At 41.5% G+C, this 13,127-nt stretch overlaps 1 protein-coding gene across 1 annotated transcript; it reads left to right on the top strand.

The window, feature by feature from the left end:
- Positions 1–12,532, top strand: lingo1b (leucine rich repeat and Ig domain containing 1b). Its single transcript, XM_029144342.3, has 2 exons — positions 1–310; positions 9,458–12,532. The coding sequence occupies exons 1-2, from the start codon at positions 299–301 to the stop codon at positions 11,315–11,317; spliced, it is 1,872 nt and encodes a 623-aa protein (XP_029000175.1). The 5' UTR covers positions 1–298; the 3' UTR covers positions 11,318–12,532.
- Positions 12,533–13,127: the final 595 nt, after the last annotated feature.

The following is a 13,127-nucleotide window of genomic DNA, read 5'->3' as shown; positions in this document are numbered from 1 at the left end:
CCCCTCCCTCTTCCTCTCTGTCTCTGCTAGGTGCAGCATGTATGTGAGCGTGTGTGAGCCAGCCGAGCTGCCCGTGTGTTTACATGTCAGCCTATCAGTGCTGCTGGATTTAGCGCATCTGGAGAGGACGGAGGCATTTCTCAAATGCCCCTCAGACGACGGATCCTCATCGCTGCACGAACCCCGTTTTTCCGTCTGAATCTAGACTGTTTTCAATCCCGCAATTCTGTCTCTGTGCTTTCGGAGGCATTTTGAATTTCCTTGGCAACATGGAGCTGCCTGAATTAGAATTCTCTGCATGACAGTCCTGGTAAGTACTCAGTCTCTGTGGTGGGCTTTGAGCACTGAGGCATTGGATCAGATTTATTATGGTGCAGTGTTGGGTCCAGGGGATCGCCAGGGAGCAAATTAATATCTGGGAAAAAAACTGTGTGTCACAGGCAAATAGACAGAACGGAAAGAAGAATTATTCAGTCAATGTATTTGTGCTTTGTCATCCAGATGGGACTCATTCTGCTACGTATGTGTTTGTACTGATGATGTGTGCATGTGACTGTGCTGTATGAGGATTCATTATGTCAGTGTGGATATATAAATCAAGCATATAGTGTGAATATTACATTGTAGGTGTGTGCACGGGTGCATGCAACCACACTTTGTCCTACTGTACCTCATTTCACAGCTGAAGGTGTGAGGCTGTGTGTGTTTGTCCCTTAGTGTTTCGCCAGGGCTTGTTGTTGCTTCCTAATCTGCCCTTATTAACATTCATGCTTTGTCAAATGCCAGTAAACTCATCTAGACTCACACTTGCCCAGCCACCCTGTGCTCTTGGCTATTTCCAGTAGCGATGTGTGATCCTTTGCAGGTGTTTGATTTGCCACAGGTTAGATAAATGGGTGGTGGAGGAGGTTCTGACGGGATGGGTGGGCACCAACGAGGGATTATTCTTTCATGCCAAATAAAGATTCTCGTTTTTATTCCCATCGCCGGTTTTATTTGCATCTTCATAATCATGGCTGAAACGCTCCAGCAGACAGGGAGCTGTGAGAAGACGCTTCCTTTCTGTTTTAATAGAGCAGGAACATTCTCTGCAAGCCACAGCCTCAGAGTGAAGGGTCTGCTCTTCAGGTCAAGGCTTTACAAGCTGGAGAAAGCATTTAATTAGGCGCCTTGTTGTTGTTTTTGGTGGTTACGCATGTTACGGTGTTAGCATGTCTGCAGCTATAAAACTAAATGTTTAGGACTGATATTTAATCACTGATGCCAATAGTTTATGCACACAAACAGGACACACGTTCTCCTCCAGTGGTTTTTCAAACTTGTACATTAATGCTGATACACCCAAAGTGCAGTGTTAGCCTTTATACTGGAAGGAACCCAGATAATGCTGTGTGTCCTTTCTGCTGTAGTGAAAGCTTTGTACACTCTTTGTACATCTCTGTCAGTCACATGGATCAGTTTTCTAATGATCCTGAAGCAGTTCCCAAAGGTGACGGTGGAGACGGGATTATCTGATGCCACACTCCATCAGTCTGGTCCTCCATGGCCCAGAGGTGTGCTAGGGCTCACTGTCCTGTTTGTCAGCAAACTGTAACCCCCTGGTTCCCACCAGCCAATGGGACGGTACGCTGCTGCACGATGCTGGGGTGTATGTTATATTATATATTAAAGCCTAATAAGCATAATAATAGCATAGGCTTCACGGAGGTTGTTCTGAGAGCCGAAAGAAACATCTGTTAACATGGAATAACTATTCTGTAACCTCTGTATTTTGGCATAGATTCATCTTCTCGATTCTGGGAATCACATCGTTGTTGAAGGAATTTCTGGGATTGTTCTAATTGGTCTGGGAAAATTTGTATTTCCTAATTGTTCTGTAGCATGATTATGGCTACCGACTCCGGCTACCTGACTCTACAAGTTAAAAAAGAAAAATACAATACATAAATATAAATATGACAGAAAACTGTACCAATGAAGGAGAAACGGTACATACATACATCATCGGGTTTGGTTCCGTCTTGAGTTTGTGCAGAGAGTGAGAGACAAGCAGGCAGCAGGAGGAGTATTATTTTCTGGTGAGCACCTACTGTTTAGATACAGTAATATGCAACGTTGGCCCGTAGCAACAAAACAAGAATAAAGCTGTGTGGGCATGTAACAGTGCTAACACATGTTAATTATTGTGGAATACTGACGTCAAACATTAGACACGTTATGTATTTGAAGGGACTGTGGAGAAGAAGTACAGACTCACAACATTAGAACAAGAAAACGTCTCAGCAACACAAATAAAACAGCAGTAAAAGATGAGTCTCAGATGCACACAGACAAAACTATAGAGGCTAAATATTCACTGGCAAACAGGGGCAAAGCAGTGCTGCTCATCATCCTGCTCGCTGTGCTCAGATTTCTAACGTTTTCTGGTGTAGCATGTTACAGAACCAAAGCCAGTTTCCTCTCGGTGAGATTAAATGAAGATCATCAAAGCCAGGGTAATGTTTTCATAGTAGGATTCTCCATTTCTCCTGCTCTAATGGAATAACATTTAACTTGACTAAGCTGAAACAAAGGGCCCATGTATTGTGCTGTGAGCAACAGTGATGCAGAATGATTCTATAGGATGATGAAGCCTTTGTTGGTTTCTTGGTTCATTTTATTTTATTTGATTCTGGGGTCTCATTGTATTTACTGCTAAAACCAGGACGCCTTCAACCACAGGTCCTTTACTCTATGATGCCCCAGAAAAAACTGCTTCACAAAATGGCCAGAAAACATCCGATGCGACACTACTACAACATTTTCTCAAATAAAATGAACATCTACAGTACCTGGCAGAAATTCTGAAACCAATTGTGGTGAAGACTGTCAGACCACATGTTTGCACAGAATCTGCCGGGCGGCAAGGTGACACGTCTGCCACCGGATACTTAAATTATCGTTCTACAAACATGTTCAGGAGGTCACAGTCCTGCGTTCTGAAGCACACTTCCCCATTTAAATTTCAGAACGCCAGCTTCACAGAAAAAAGGCAGAGGGCCACTAGGACAGAGGATTAAGGCTGCTTCATGTTCAGGCTCCAGTTTGCAACATTCACTGCAACTGATCACAGCAAACAAATTTATATTTTGTAGTGTTTTAATTAAAGTCATGATTCATTTGTGTACTTTTCTACACTTGAAACTCTCTGGACTGGTGCTGTGCTGTAGGCAGCTAAACTTGTGGAACCTTGAATCCACCTTCTCTATAAACATAAGGCTTCAGACATACCTTCAAAGACACTGAGCCAAGAATTTGGAGAAAGCAATTAAGTGACATAATTAAGTGAAGAAATGGGTTTCCCTTTATCAGGCAAAATCGACTCTGGCTTCGTATTTGGTGATTACTGTACATGTCATTTTGCGTGAAAATCTCTCAAAATCTCCCACTGAGCTCCCTTTACCAGGCTGTAAGAGGCGTGTCAGAGGTAAAGTTGCTCCTAGAATAGCATTTAGTCCTTTCTTTTCACTTCTAGTCCAAAACAGTGTGCGTATATTCCCTGATGGCGAGTAGGGGATAAAGGTTTGTGTAATTTCCAGCTTATCCTACTTGACTTTCAAGAGGGATGGGTGTTAATGACGAAAAGAGCCTCCTTTGTAGTATTACTGTAAGACTTTGTCAATGAACCAAGAACCACATCTGCATGGTAAGAATGTAAAAGCAGTTGAACCTAGAGCTCAGCTGATTTCAGGAGGTGGTTGTGTCATGTCATCAGTATCTCAGCATCATACGATTAGTTACATTTCAACCTGGTTTGGGCCAATAAGGTTAAAGAATAATTAGAGGAAGCATAACTTGAGGATTGAAATTTAAATCTAAAAAAAAAAGTTTTATTTTATTTTTAGTATTATTAAATCAATACTAGCAGGTCCCACATCTGGACGTAACCTGTCTAATGTGAAACAGAGCCAGTACAGCATCTAGACAGTCCAATCCACGAACACAGACCTGTCATTACTGCTCACTAAAGGACTCAAACCCTAAGGAAGTCAGAAAGCCAACCATTGAATTAAAAAAAACACCCATCGACCCTAGTTCATAGAGAACACAGCTCTACTCCACAGCTTATTTCCCTAAACCTCATACCTCAAGAGGGTCAAAGTGAAAAGCTGAGATTCAGGCAAAAGGAGCAACATTTAGTTTGATATTTATAAAGTAGGTAATCAAACCAATACTAGTAATGCATTGGTTTCCATTAAACAAAGTATTCATATTTTATGAATATGAATGAAGCCAATCAGAATATGCTTGATAATACTATTAAGACTATTAATGTACCACAAGCCTTCTAGAACCTGTGGCGAATGGTTGAATGGTGAATAGACATGTGCTATTACATAATTAAGACAGAGCCTTTCTATTACTACAACATACTTATTCTGGAAACACTGAAATATTCAAGACGCATTGTAGTAAAAGGGATTTTATTGAAGCATGGCTCACACCCACATGTTTCAGCAGGAGTGCTGTTCAGGACATGGCACGTAGGTGTCAGCTGAGAACTCAGAGTGCTTTGGACTTTGCTTTTGTTTTTCCTCGTGTCTCGAACCCCGGAGCCCAAACAGCAACTTGGTTCACAAAGTTTGAAAGGATTGAAAGTCATCTGCAGGCAGAATAAAGGCTCCTGCTGATGTGACATTAACTGTGACAGGTGTTGCATTGCCTGCTCTTCCTGCATGCTTTTGTTTTCATGGCTTGGTTTCATCTCATTGCTGTTTGTGTGCTTAGTTACTGTACAGTAATCCACATCAGTTACTTTATCTTATCGACGTCTAAGACAGTCGAGTCCAGAATTTCAAGATAAGAGAGGGGTCCTCTGGTCCTGAAGCTGCTTATTTTAGGATTATTTCATGTAGTACAGAGGATGAACGTGTGCGAATGAGTGTGTGAGTTGCTAATCACTAATACTCTTGTGATGCCTTCGAACATGGTGCCAGTTTCTGGACATACACAATCTTAACACAAAGGGGCACGACCCTACAAATGTATAGCATAAGCAAGTCATTTTACAAGGAACACATCCCACAGGTTGAGCAGTGAAATAAGCTGTAGTGCTCATCATTACAGTATAAGCTCACAATGAGTGTGAAAAATGCCGCCTAGGGAAAATATTGCTTTTTATTTGAATGCATTTACGCAACAGCTTTTATGGGAATGATACCAACAGTATTTTTGTGAGGTTTGGATTTAACTAAGCTTGTCAAGCCTTCAGCGCTATGGCTACACAACTGGATGGATGCTAAGTTGGTCAAAATGTAGGAAGTATAACGATTGTAGTAGAATCAAATCAGAGCCTGATGGAGACTGTAATTTTCAGTTCCATTAACCAAAGCGGATGGTGATGTTCAGGTAGAGAGAAGCTTCCTGTGATCAACTGCTCCATGACACTTACAATAAGACCTTCTAAAAGCTTTTCTGTGCTGTGTGACCTGTCAAGGAGGAAGCAATGCAGCTAAATGCAAAGGTTTCACTGTCTGTCTGAATCAATTCTTAGGTCTGTTTGTATTCACTGTGCAAGTAGTTGTCCAAACCATCAGCTCCACCACTCGCCTTTATTTTTACATGTATATGTTACGACTCTGTATTTTATCCATTGTGATGCATGGTGTTTATCAGCGCACCACAGATTTTTTAATCCTAGTCAACCTCTTAACTTTACTGGTTAAACTCAGTGAAGTGAACACATGGATTAAAAATATGCACTTCTACATTTGCACAACTAAAACAGTACTCTATGGTCCTTCTAGTTTAGAAGTAGCCTTCAGCAGGAGAACGCAAACTTTAATGGAACGTCAAAAATTCCTTGGCCCACTGTCTCAACAGTAGCAGTGTAAAGCGTGCCCTGTTAGCCAAGAGGACGCTTTCATCAAGAACAGATTTACTGATACAGTACCATGCAGGTGTTCTGCTTCTCAACCCGACTACTTATGCACTGAACCACTGTGTCCTTCTCTAAGCATTTAATCCTGGCATGGTGGATCATCAGGGCATGCGGCTGCTTGTAAGGTTTGCAGGGGTTGTTACCTTTATCAGAGGCTTCAAGGAGGATTTGTTTTCACACGCTTCCTCATATGTGAGTGCTCACTCTTCTGGGGGATGCAGATTAGCCGCCAAGCTTGGCTGCAATTCAGTTTATAAGTATTTAGGTTCATCTAGCAAATATATATTGTAATAACAACAGTGACGCGCCACTGTGTGTTTGTAAATTTATGAAACAGTTGTTTGGCTTTCTATCCCATGGTGGCTGTTATGTAAATAGAATAGGGCCAGTCACAAAAACAATTCTGATACAAAAATTACTAGAGCTAAAACACAACCTTGTATAGTGATAGAGACAAAAGGGGAGATTAAGTGAATGCACAGGAACGTCTTGGTGCAGGTCACCTTAAATACTAATGATAACGTTAAATGGACATGAATACACACAAAAAAATGCACCTTGATATTTTAGAGTTCACTGTGATCTCCCACAACCGTCACATCGATCAATATCGCTGAGCGCTCTTCTTGATTTTGCATTCAGTGGATGCAATTAAAAACCTTAACACATGTACTGATCCTTTGTGGCTATAAGCAGAGAAGAATGAAAGCTGTTGAGGCTGCTGAGCAGCAAGACATGTACAGTATGGGAGAGGTGTTAATGAGCAAACTGCTCACAAGGCTAAAAGCAAGAAGTGACCTAGGGACCAAAAGTCATTTTGGAGCTGTCATGAGCAAACAGTAAAGCTTTACTGACTGAAACGCGTGGGGTTCGGAAACAAATTAAGGGAAGTATGTCTGACTCTTACGAAGGCTCAGTAAACAACTACAAAACCATCCACAGCTTGTTTCACTTTACTAAACGGTGTTTGCCAAAGACTGAATCCTGACACGTGCGTGGTAAATAAAGTATGATTAAAAAAATAAATAAGACCTTCATAAATAATAACTTTAATGTGATTTACAAACACTGCTACAGAAGCTGGGCCTTATACTGAATCCTAATAAAAGCTACAGTATGAAGACAAGGAGAAAAATCTTTGCCCAAACAGCAGGCTCATCAATCAAAGCACTAGTCTAAATTATTTAATATATCTATACAGAGAAATCCTGGAGCTGCACTGATGATTCATGACAGCACCAACAAACACAGTGTGTTTCTGAAACTGACAAATAACCTTAATTTGTACGTCACTAATAGCAGGGCTTTGTGTTTCCTTCTATACAGCTACTTCACATTATTTGCTCTGTGCAATACTTTGATGGTTCTGATGCACCTTTTAATGCAAAAACACCCATAGCCCCTCTAACAATGTACTGCACCACAAAAGGTGCTTAACAATAACTAAAAACAGCCAAAGGGCATATACGCACTCACACACATCCAGTCCCCATTAGCATTGCACACATTCTCTCAGTTTTCCTCACAGCAGGATGAGAGAGCACATACAAAGGTTTGAGCCAACAAGGGACTAATGGTGAGCCAAGACTTGTTTCTGAGAGAAAACTATGACAGGGTGAGAGGTCTGCAGGGAAAATCACGTCACGTAAGGACAGAAGAGGGCTTGGCCACTTATTCTTTTCCTGCACAATGGTAGCAAGGCAGGAATCAAAAGAATGGAAAAAGACAAAACCGTCCCGTGCTTTCAGAGGAAAATGTGCCTATTGTAATTAAAAATATTTGGCAATGTCATATTGTTTTTCAAAATTTCAGCTCAAGGTCAAAACAGAATGGTGATAGAAAAGGGAGGCCCTGGGCTGTAAGAGAGCATTGTGACATCATTTACCATCGTGCTCATTTATATTCCAGACTGGACAGGATAAAATCACATTCTGTGTGAAAAGGATAAACATTTCAACCCATTTTCTGCATCGAGGATGCTGGTAATATTTCATTTCACTCCAAGATTTAGCACCTGTCACCATGGATCAGAGTAAAACATCCACCATTTGTGAGATGTTGGGCTTCAAAAGAATTGACCTGCTGAGGTTCATATTCAGAAGAAAAACTTGATCCCACTGGAAAATCCTATAGTACAAGCCGTCCATTTGCAAATTCACCCTAATTAGTAAAGAACAGAAAAGCAGGTAAAGAAAGTCAGTGATAGACAATTTAGATTTAATACTGACAGTGAGCATCTCACAAAACCCAGTCGAAACTGTACTGGTGCCCGACAGGCCTGACACCGGGCCCCACACAAATTAACAGTTCTGAAGAGAGTCCAAATGGAAACCACAATCATTGTTCCAATGGAACTACTCTGAGCCGCCATTCAATCACCTTAACTCGCAGAGAGTGGAACTTAATCTGTGCTGTTGCAATAAAAGCTGAATCATTCTGTTCTTCACTATCAATTTTAATACGTTTATAAAGCTACCGAAGCGTAGAAGCAGAGGAGCCTCTAACAAGCACTACTCTGGTAAATTGAACATACTTACAAAACACTAGTGGAGTTATCAAAAGAAGCAGCAGCATCACTTCATCTCCTTTGAACAATATAGTAAATTATTGGACACAGAAAATCGAGTTTTGTCATTGAAACCTAAGCAAATCTGATGTTAACAATACTGTGATAATGTAGCTACAGCTGCAACGTGTAATGTAACAGTCATTTCTTTATCAGAAACTAATTATTTGCTTTGATTTTGACAACTTTGACCCATCAGATTATAGTTGTATTCAGGTACAAATCAAGTGTGAACAATATTTTAATCCAAGGTGTTATTATTTCGACCAAGCAGTGCAGAGGAGGCCTCATTAAACACAAATGCGTCATTTCTCATACTTTCCACAAGTCCTTGTCAAAAGAACGTCCCACAAATACAGCTGTGGCTTAATATCGCATGATTGATGTGAGAAGTAGAGCTTGAAGGTTTTGGCAAGTTAAGTGCCCCTGTGCCAAAAACCAAATAGGGTTTTAAAGTCCTCTTTCCATTTATCATCACTTGGCATCAATCTCTGTTCTATAGGTCAAGAGCTCAGCAGTAGCATCAGAAGTGCCCCTGAAACATCCACGTGTATAACGGACATCTGCTAACTGACAATGATCTGGATGAGAGGAGACAATGAGGGAAATTGACAGTTTCAGGCAAACTCAGAATTCAAAAGCACCGCAGGAGGCTTTCACTGGTTGTTGGCTTCCACCATTGTAACAAAATTCACAATAATTAGCTTTTGGGCAGATAAAAGAAACAGCAATTATCTGTTTGTCCTTATTAAAAGGAACAGCAATGTGAGAATGTTTTATCACCAAGGAACTAATTTTATGTGGTTAGTGTGATTTAATGATGCCTCCGATTATTACACACATCCACATCTAACATTTTTAACATTTTAACAAATGAAGCTAATGCTGGTCTGTTAAATTCTACCCAGCATTTCTACTACTTTTGCGAGTTCCTGACTCTACCAACGCTTCCACTTTGTGTTTCTCCACAGGTAAGCAGTAGGATGGTGTCTGGGGAGGCAGGGGGGCACAGCTACTTGGTGGCGTGCTGGCAGCCCATCCTGATCCTGATGCTGGGCACCGTCCTTTCAGGCTCCACCACTGGTTGTCCATCCCGATGCGACTGCAACGGACAAGAGCGTTCGGTCGTGTGCCACCGACGGAGGCTGGCGGCCCTTCCTGAGGGCATCCCCACCGAAACAAAGCAGCTAGATCTCAGCAAGAACCGTCTGAAAACTCTGGGGCCCGAAGAGTTCATTAATTACCCTCAGCTGGAAGAGCTGCAACTAAATGAAAACACTATCTCAAGCATCGAGCCTGGAGCTTTTAGCAACCTCATGAACCTACAAACTCTGGGTTTGCGCAACAACCAGCTGAAGCTCATTCAGCTGGGGGTGTTCACAGGCCTGACCAACCTCACCCAGCTGGACATTAGTGAGAACAGAATTGTCATTCTGCTAGACTATATGTTCCAGGAGCTATACAACCTGAGGGCTCTCGAGGTTGGTGACAACGACCTAGTATTCATCTCACCCCGATCGTTTCATGGCCTCAGCAATCTTGAAAGCCTCAGCATTGAGGGATGCAATCTGGCCGCGGTGCCCACTGATGCCCTTAGCCATCTGCATAACCTGTTGTCACTTCGATTGCGCTATCTCAACGTCACTGTCATAAGGGATTACTCTTTTAGGAGGCTGTATCGGCTCAGAGTGCTGGAGATGTCCCATATGCCTGCTTTGGATAACATGACCCCAAAATGCTTGTTTGGACTCAACCTCACATCGCTGTCAATCACAAACTGTAATCTTACTGTCATCCCCTACGAAGCCATCAGTCACCTGAGATATCTCCGGTTTTTGAATCTATCTTTCAATCCCATTCACACTATTGAAGGGAACCAACTGTTCAACCTGCAGAAGCTCCAAGCTTTTCATTTAGCTGGTGGGAGGTTAGCTGCCATTGAGCCCTATTCATTCCGAGGACTGAACCACCTCCGTGTACTCAATGTATCGAGCAATAGCTTAAGCACCTTAGAGGAGTCCGTCTTCCACTCGGTGGGAAACCTGGAGACCCTGGCGTTATATGACAACCCACTGGCCTGTGACTGCCGCTTGCTTTGGGTCTTCCGCCGGCGGTGGAGGCTTAACTTTAACAGACAACAGCCAACGTGTGCTTCACCTGAGGTTGTACAAGAAAAAGAGTTTAAGGATTTCCCAGACATTCTTCCTTCTAACTACTTTACCTGCCAGAAATCAAAGATCCTAGATTCGAAGGTTCCAGAGCGCCATGTAGATGAAGGAACTACAGTTCATTTCGCATGCCAAGCTGAGGGAGATCCTGTCCCTGTGATAATGTGGCTGTCCCCTAAGAAAGAATACATCACTACCAAAACTGCAGGGTCAAGACTTTCTGTGTCCCACGATGGCACGCTGGAGGTGCGTTACGCCCAAATCCAGGACAACGGCACCTACTTATGCATAGCAAGCAATGCAGCAGGCAACGACACCAAAGCTGCTCACCTTTTTGTGCATAGCTACTCCCCTAACTGGCCCCACCAGCCAAACAAGACATTTGCCTTCATTTCTAACCAGCCCAGCGACGAAGGCGCTAATGTGACCCGGGCCACAGTCCCATTTCCATTTGATGTAAAGACACTTATCATTGCAACCACCATGGGATTTATCTCTTTCCTTGGAGTTGTCCTCTTCTGTCTTGTAATATTATTCCTGTGGAGCAGGGGAAAAGACAATACTAAATCAAGTATAGAGGTTGAATATGTGCCACGTAAAGAGGAAACAGAGGAGGCCAGTCCAGCTGAGGAACCCATACAGTTCAACATGAAAATCATGTAAACCTCAAGAGCTCACACAGCAGTCGAGATGCATACGATCCTCGCTTCTGCCATGTACTCGGTTACTGAGCGATAGAAATTGCACAGCAGCAAACGCATCTTGACACTACAGTATACGTTAGACATTTTTTGTACTTCAGGGACTTAATCTTTAAAAACAAAATGTTGAATTTCAAACAATTTCTGTAAATTTATATTGGCAATACGCAGTCGGTATGTTAACATGCATTCAGTGGCCTGATTGTGGGACACGATCAAGTTATTCTTCTGAATAAACATGATACAAATAACTGTGCTGAAGGATGTCACCATCCTTAAGAAATCATTTTTATATCGGCACAGCTTTAGAGAAACAAACAGATTATTGAGATCTTATTGTAGATTTGTCTTTTACTTCTTGGGACCTACAGTACAAGCACAATAGTGTAATCCTATATTAGTACCCAGGTTCTGGGATCCGCAGATGAAAGCAGTTCCTCTTTCTTTTGCTACAACCCTATACTGAGAATCCTTTAAAGAAATAATTAGTAACCCGTTGAGAGTTGTAAGTACTTCCTTAATCTGGTAACGGCTAGAAGCGTGCATGTTAACACACTGATGACGACATAATCAGTCAGTCCCACAGTATGTGCTCCCTCTTGCCAGCAAAGTTTGTCATAAATGTATTGACATGTTCAGCTATACATATTTTTTCTGTACTTTATTCTTTCCTTGTACATTATGCTATTGCACAATAGTAATGCTGTTAATGGCTGTGGGTTTTGAGCATATACAATCTAAAGAGCAGATTAAATATTTGGTAAACATGTTGTGATGTAACTAAACCAAATGAGAGTATTATTGCTGAGTGTAAAAAAGTCCTTTTGAAAGTCATCTGATCAATTTATCATTAACTATAACAAAGCTGCTTTGTTTACCCATTTGGCAGTTCAATAAGCACGGCCAGTCTGTCCAAGTCCTCGGGTTATGTTTTCACTGATCCATCTGAAACTGTGAGACATTCTTCATTTGTTGCCTAAAGTAATCTACTTTCCAGCTTTCCGTTGTACAATACCCAACATTCATGTGTAAAATAGAGTTTAATGACTCATAAGGATTTTATGTTGTCTAATTAATTTCACAGACATCTCTGCTCTGATCTGCTCTGAAGATAATGTGTTCATCAACTCTTAATTGTTGGGCAGATGAAAATTCTATTAAAATGAATACCATTTTATACTACAGGGTGCTTATTTAATACTAATCTACTCTAAAAAGACATTTTTACTCATCTCCATGAGATGCAATTTCCTGTGCTGCAAGTAAAGTTCACAGATCACACTTACAGTAGACGGCACACAATGAAGTGCACATATAAATACTGATCCCACTGAAGCACGAGCCAATGTGTTCATAAAAAGCACCGTGCCTCCTGACCTGCTGAGGAAGTTAAGCATTCAGACTCCCAGGGATCTACCGGCATGTACATGTGCACTGCAAACCTAAATGTGAAAAAGAACATTATAATACTATATTCAACAATTTGTCAAGGTTACCTTGTTTTTTTACAGTATTTACTGTATGAGCCTTAGAGGTTCTCAAAGTTCTCAAGATGTTTGCGTGTATGTACGTAATACTGGAGAGTCTCTATTTAGAATAGCCTGGGATTCAACAACACAAAATAATCTGAGCACTACGTTAAGCTCATTAACTTTAACTGAGGCCATTTTCAAATGTTAGCAGTAATGATTGTTGGTAAATAGCTAGTTGTGGTGACAACATATGCTCAAACACATAAGCTTGTTAAACCGTCATTTTGACTCTGGGGATGT

This window comes from Betta splendens, chromosome 3 (assembly GCF_900634795.4).
Source record: "Betta splendens chromosome 3, fBetSpl5.4, whole genome shotgun sequence".
Taxonomy (NCBI): domain Eukaryota; kingdom Metazoa; phylum Chordata; class Actinopteri; order Anabantiformes; family Osphronemidae; genus Betta; species Betta splendens.
The sequence above is the reverse complement of the archived record's forward strand: the minus strand, read 5'-3'. Positions and strand labels throughout refer to the sequence as shown.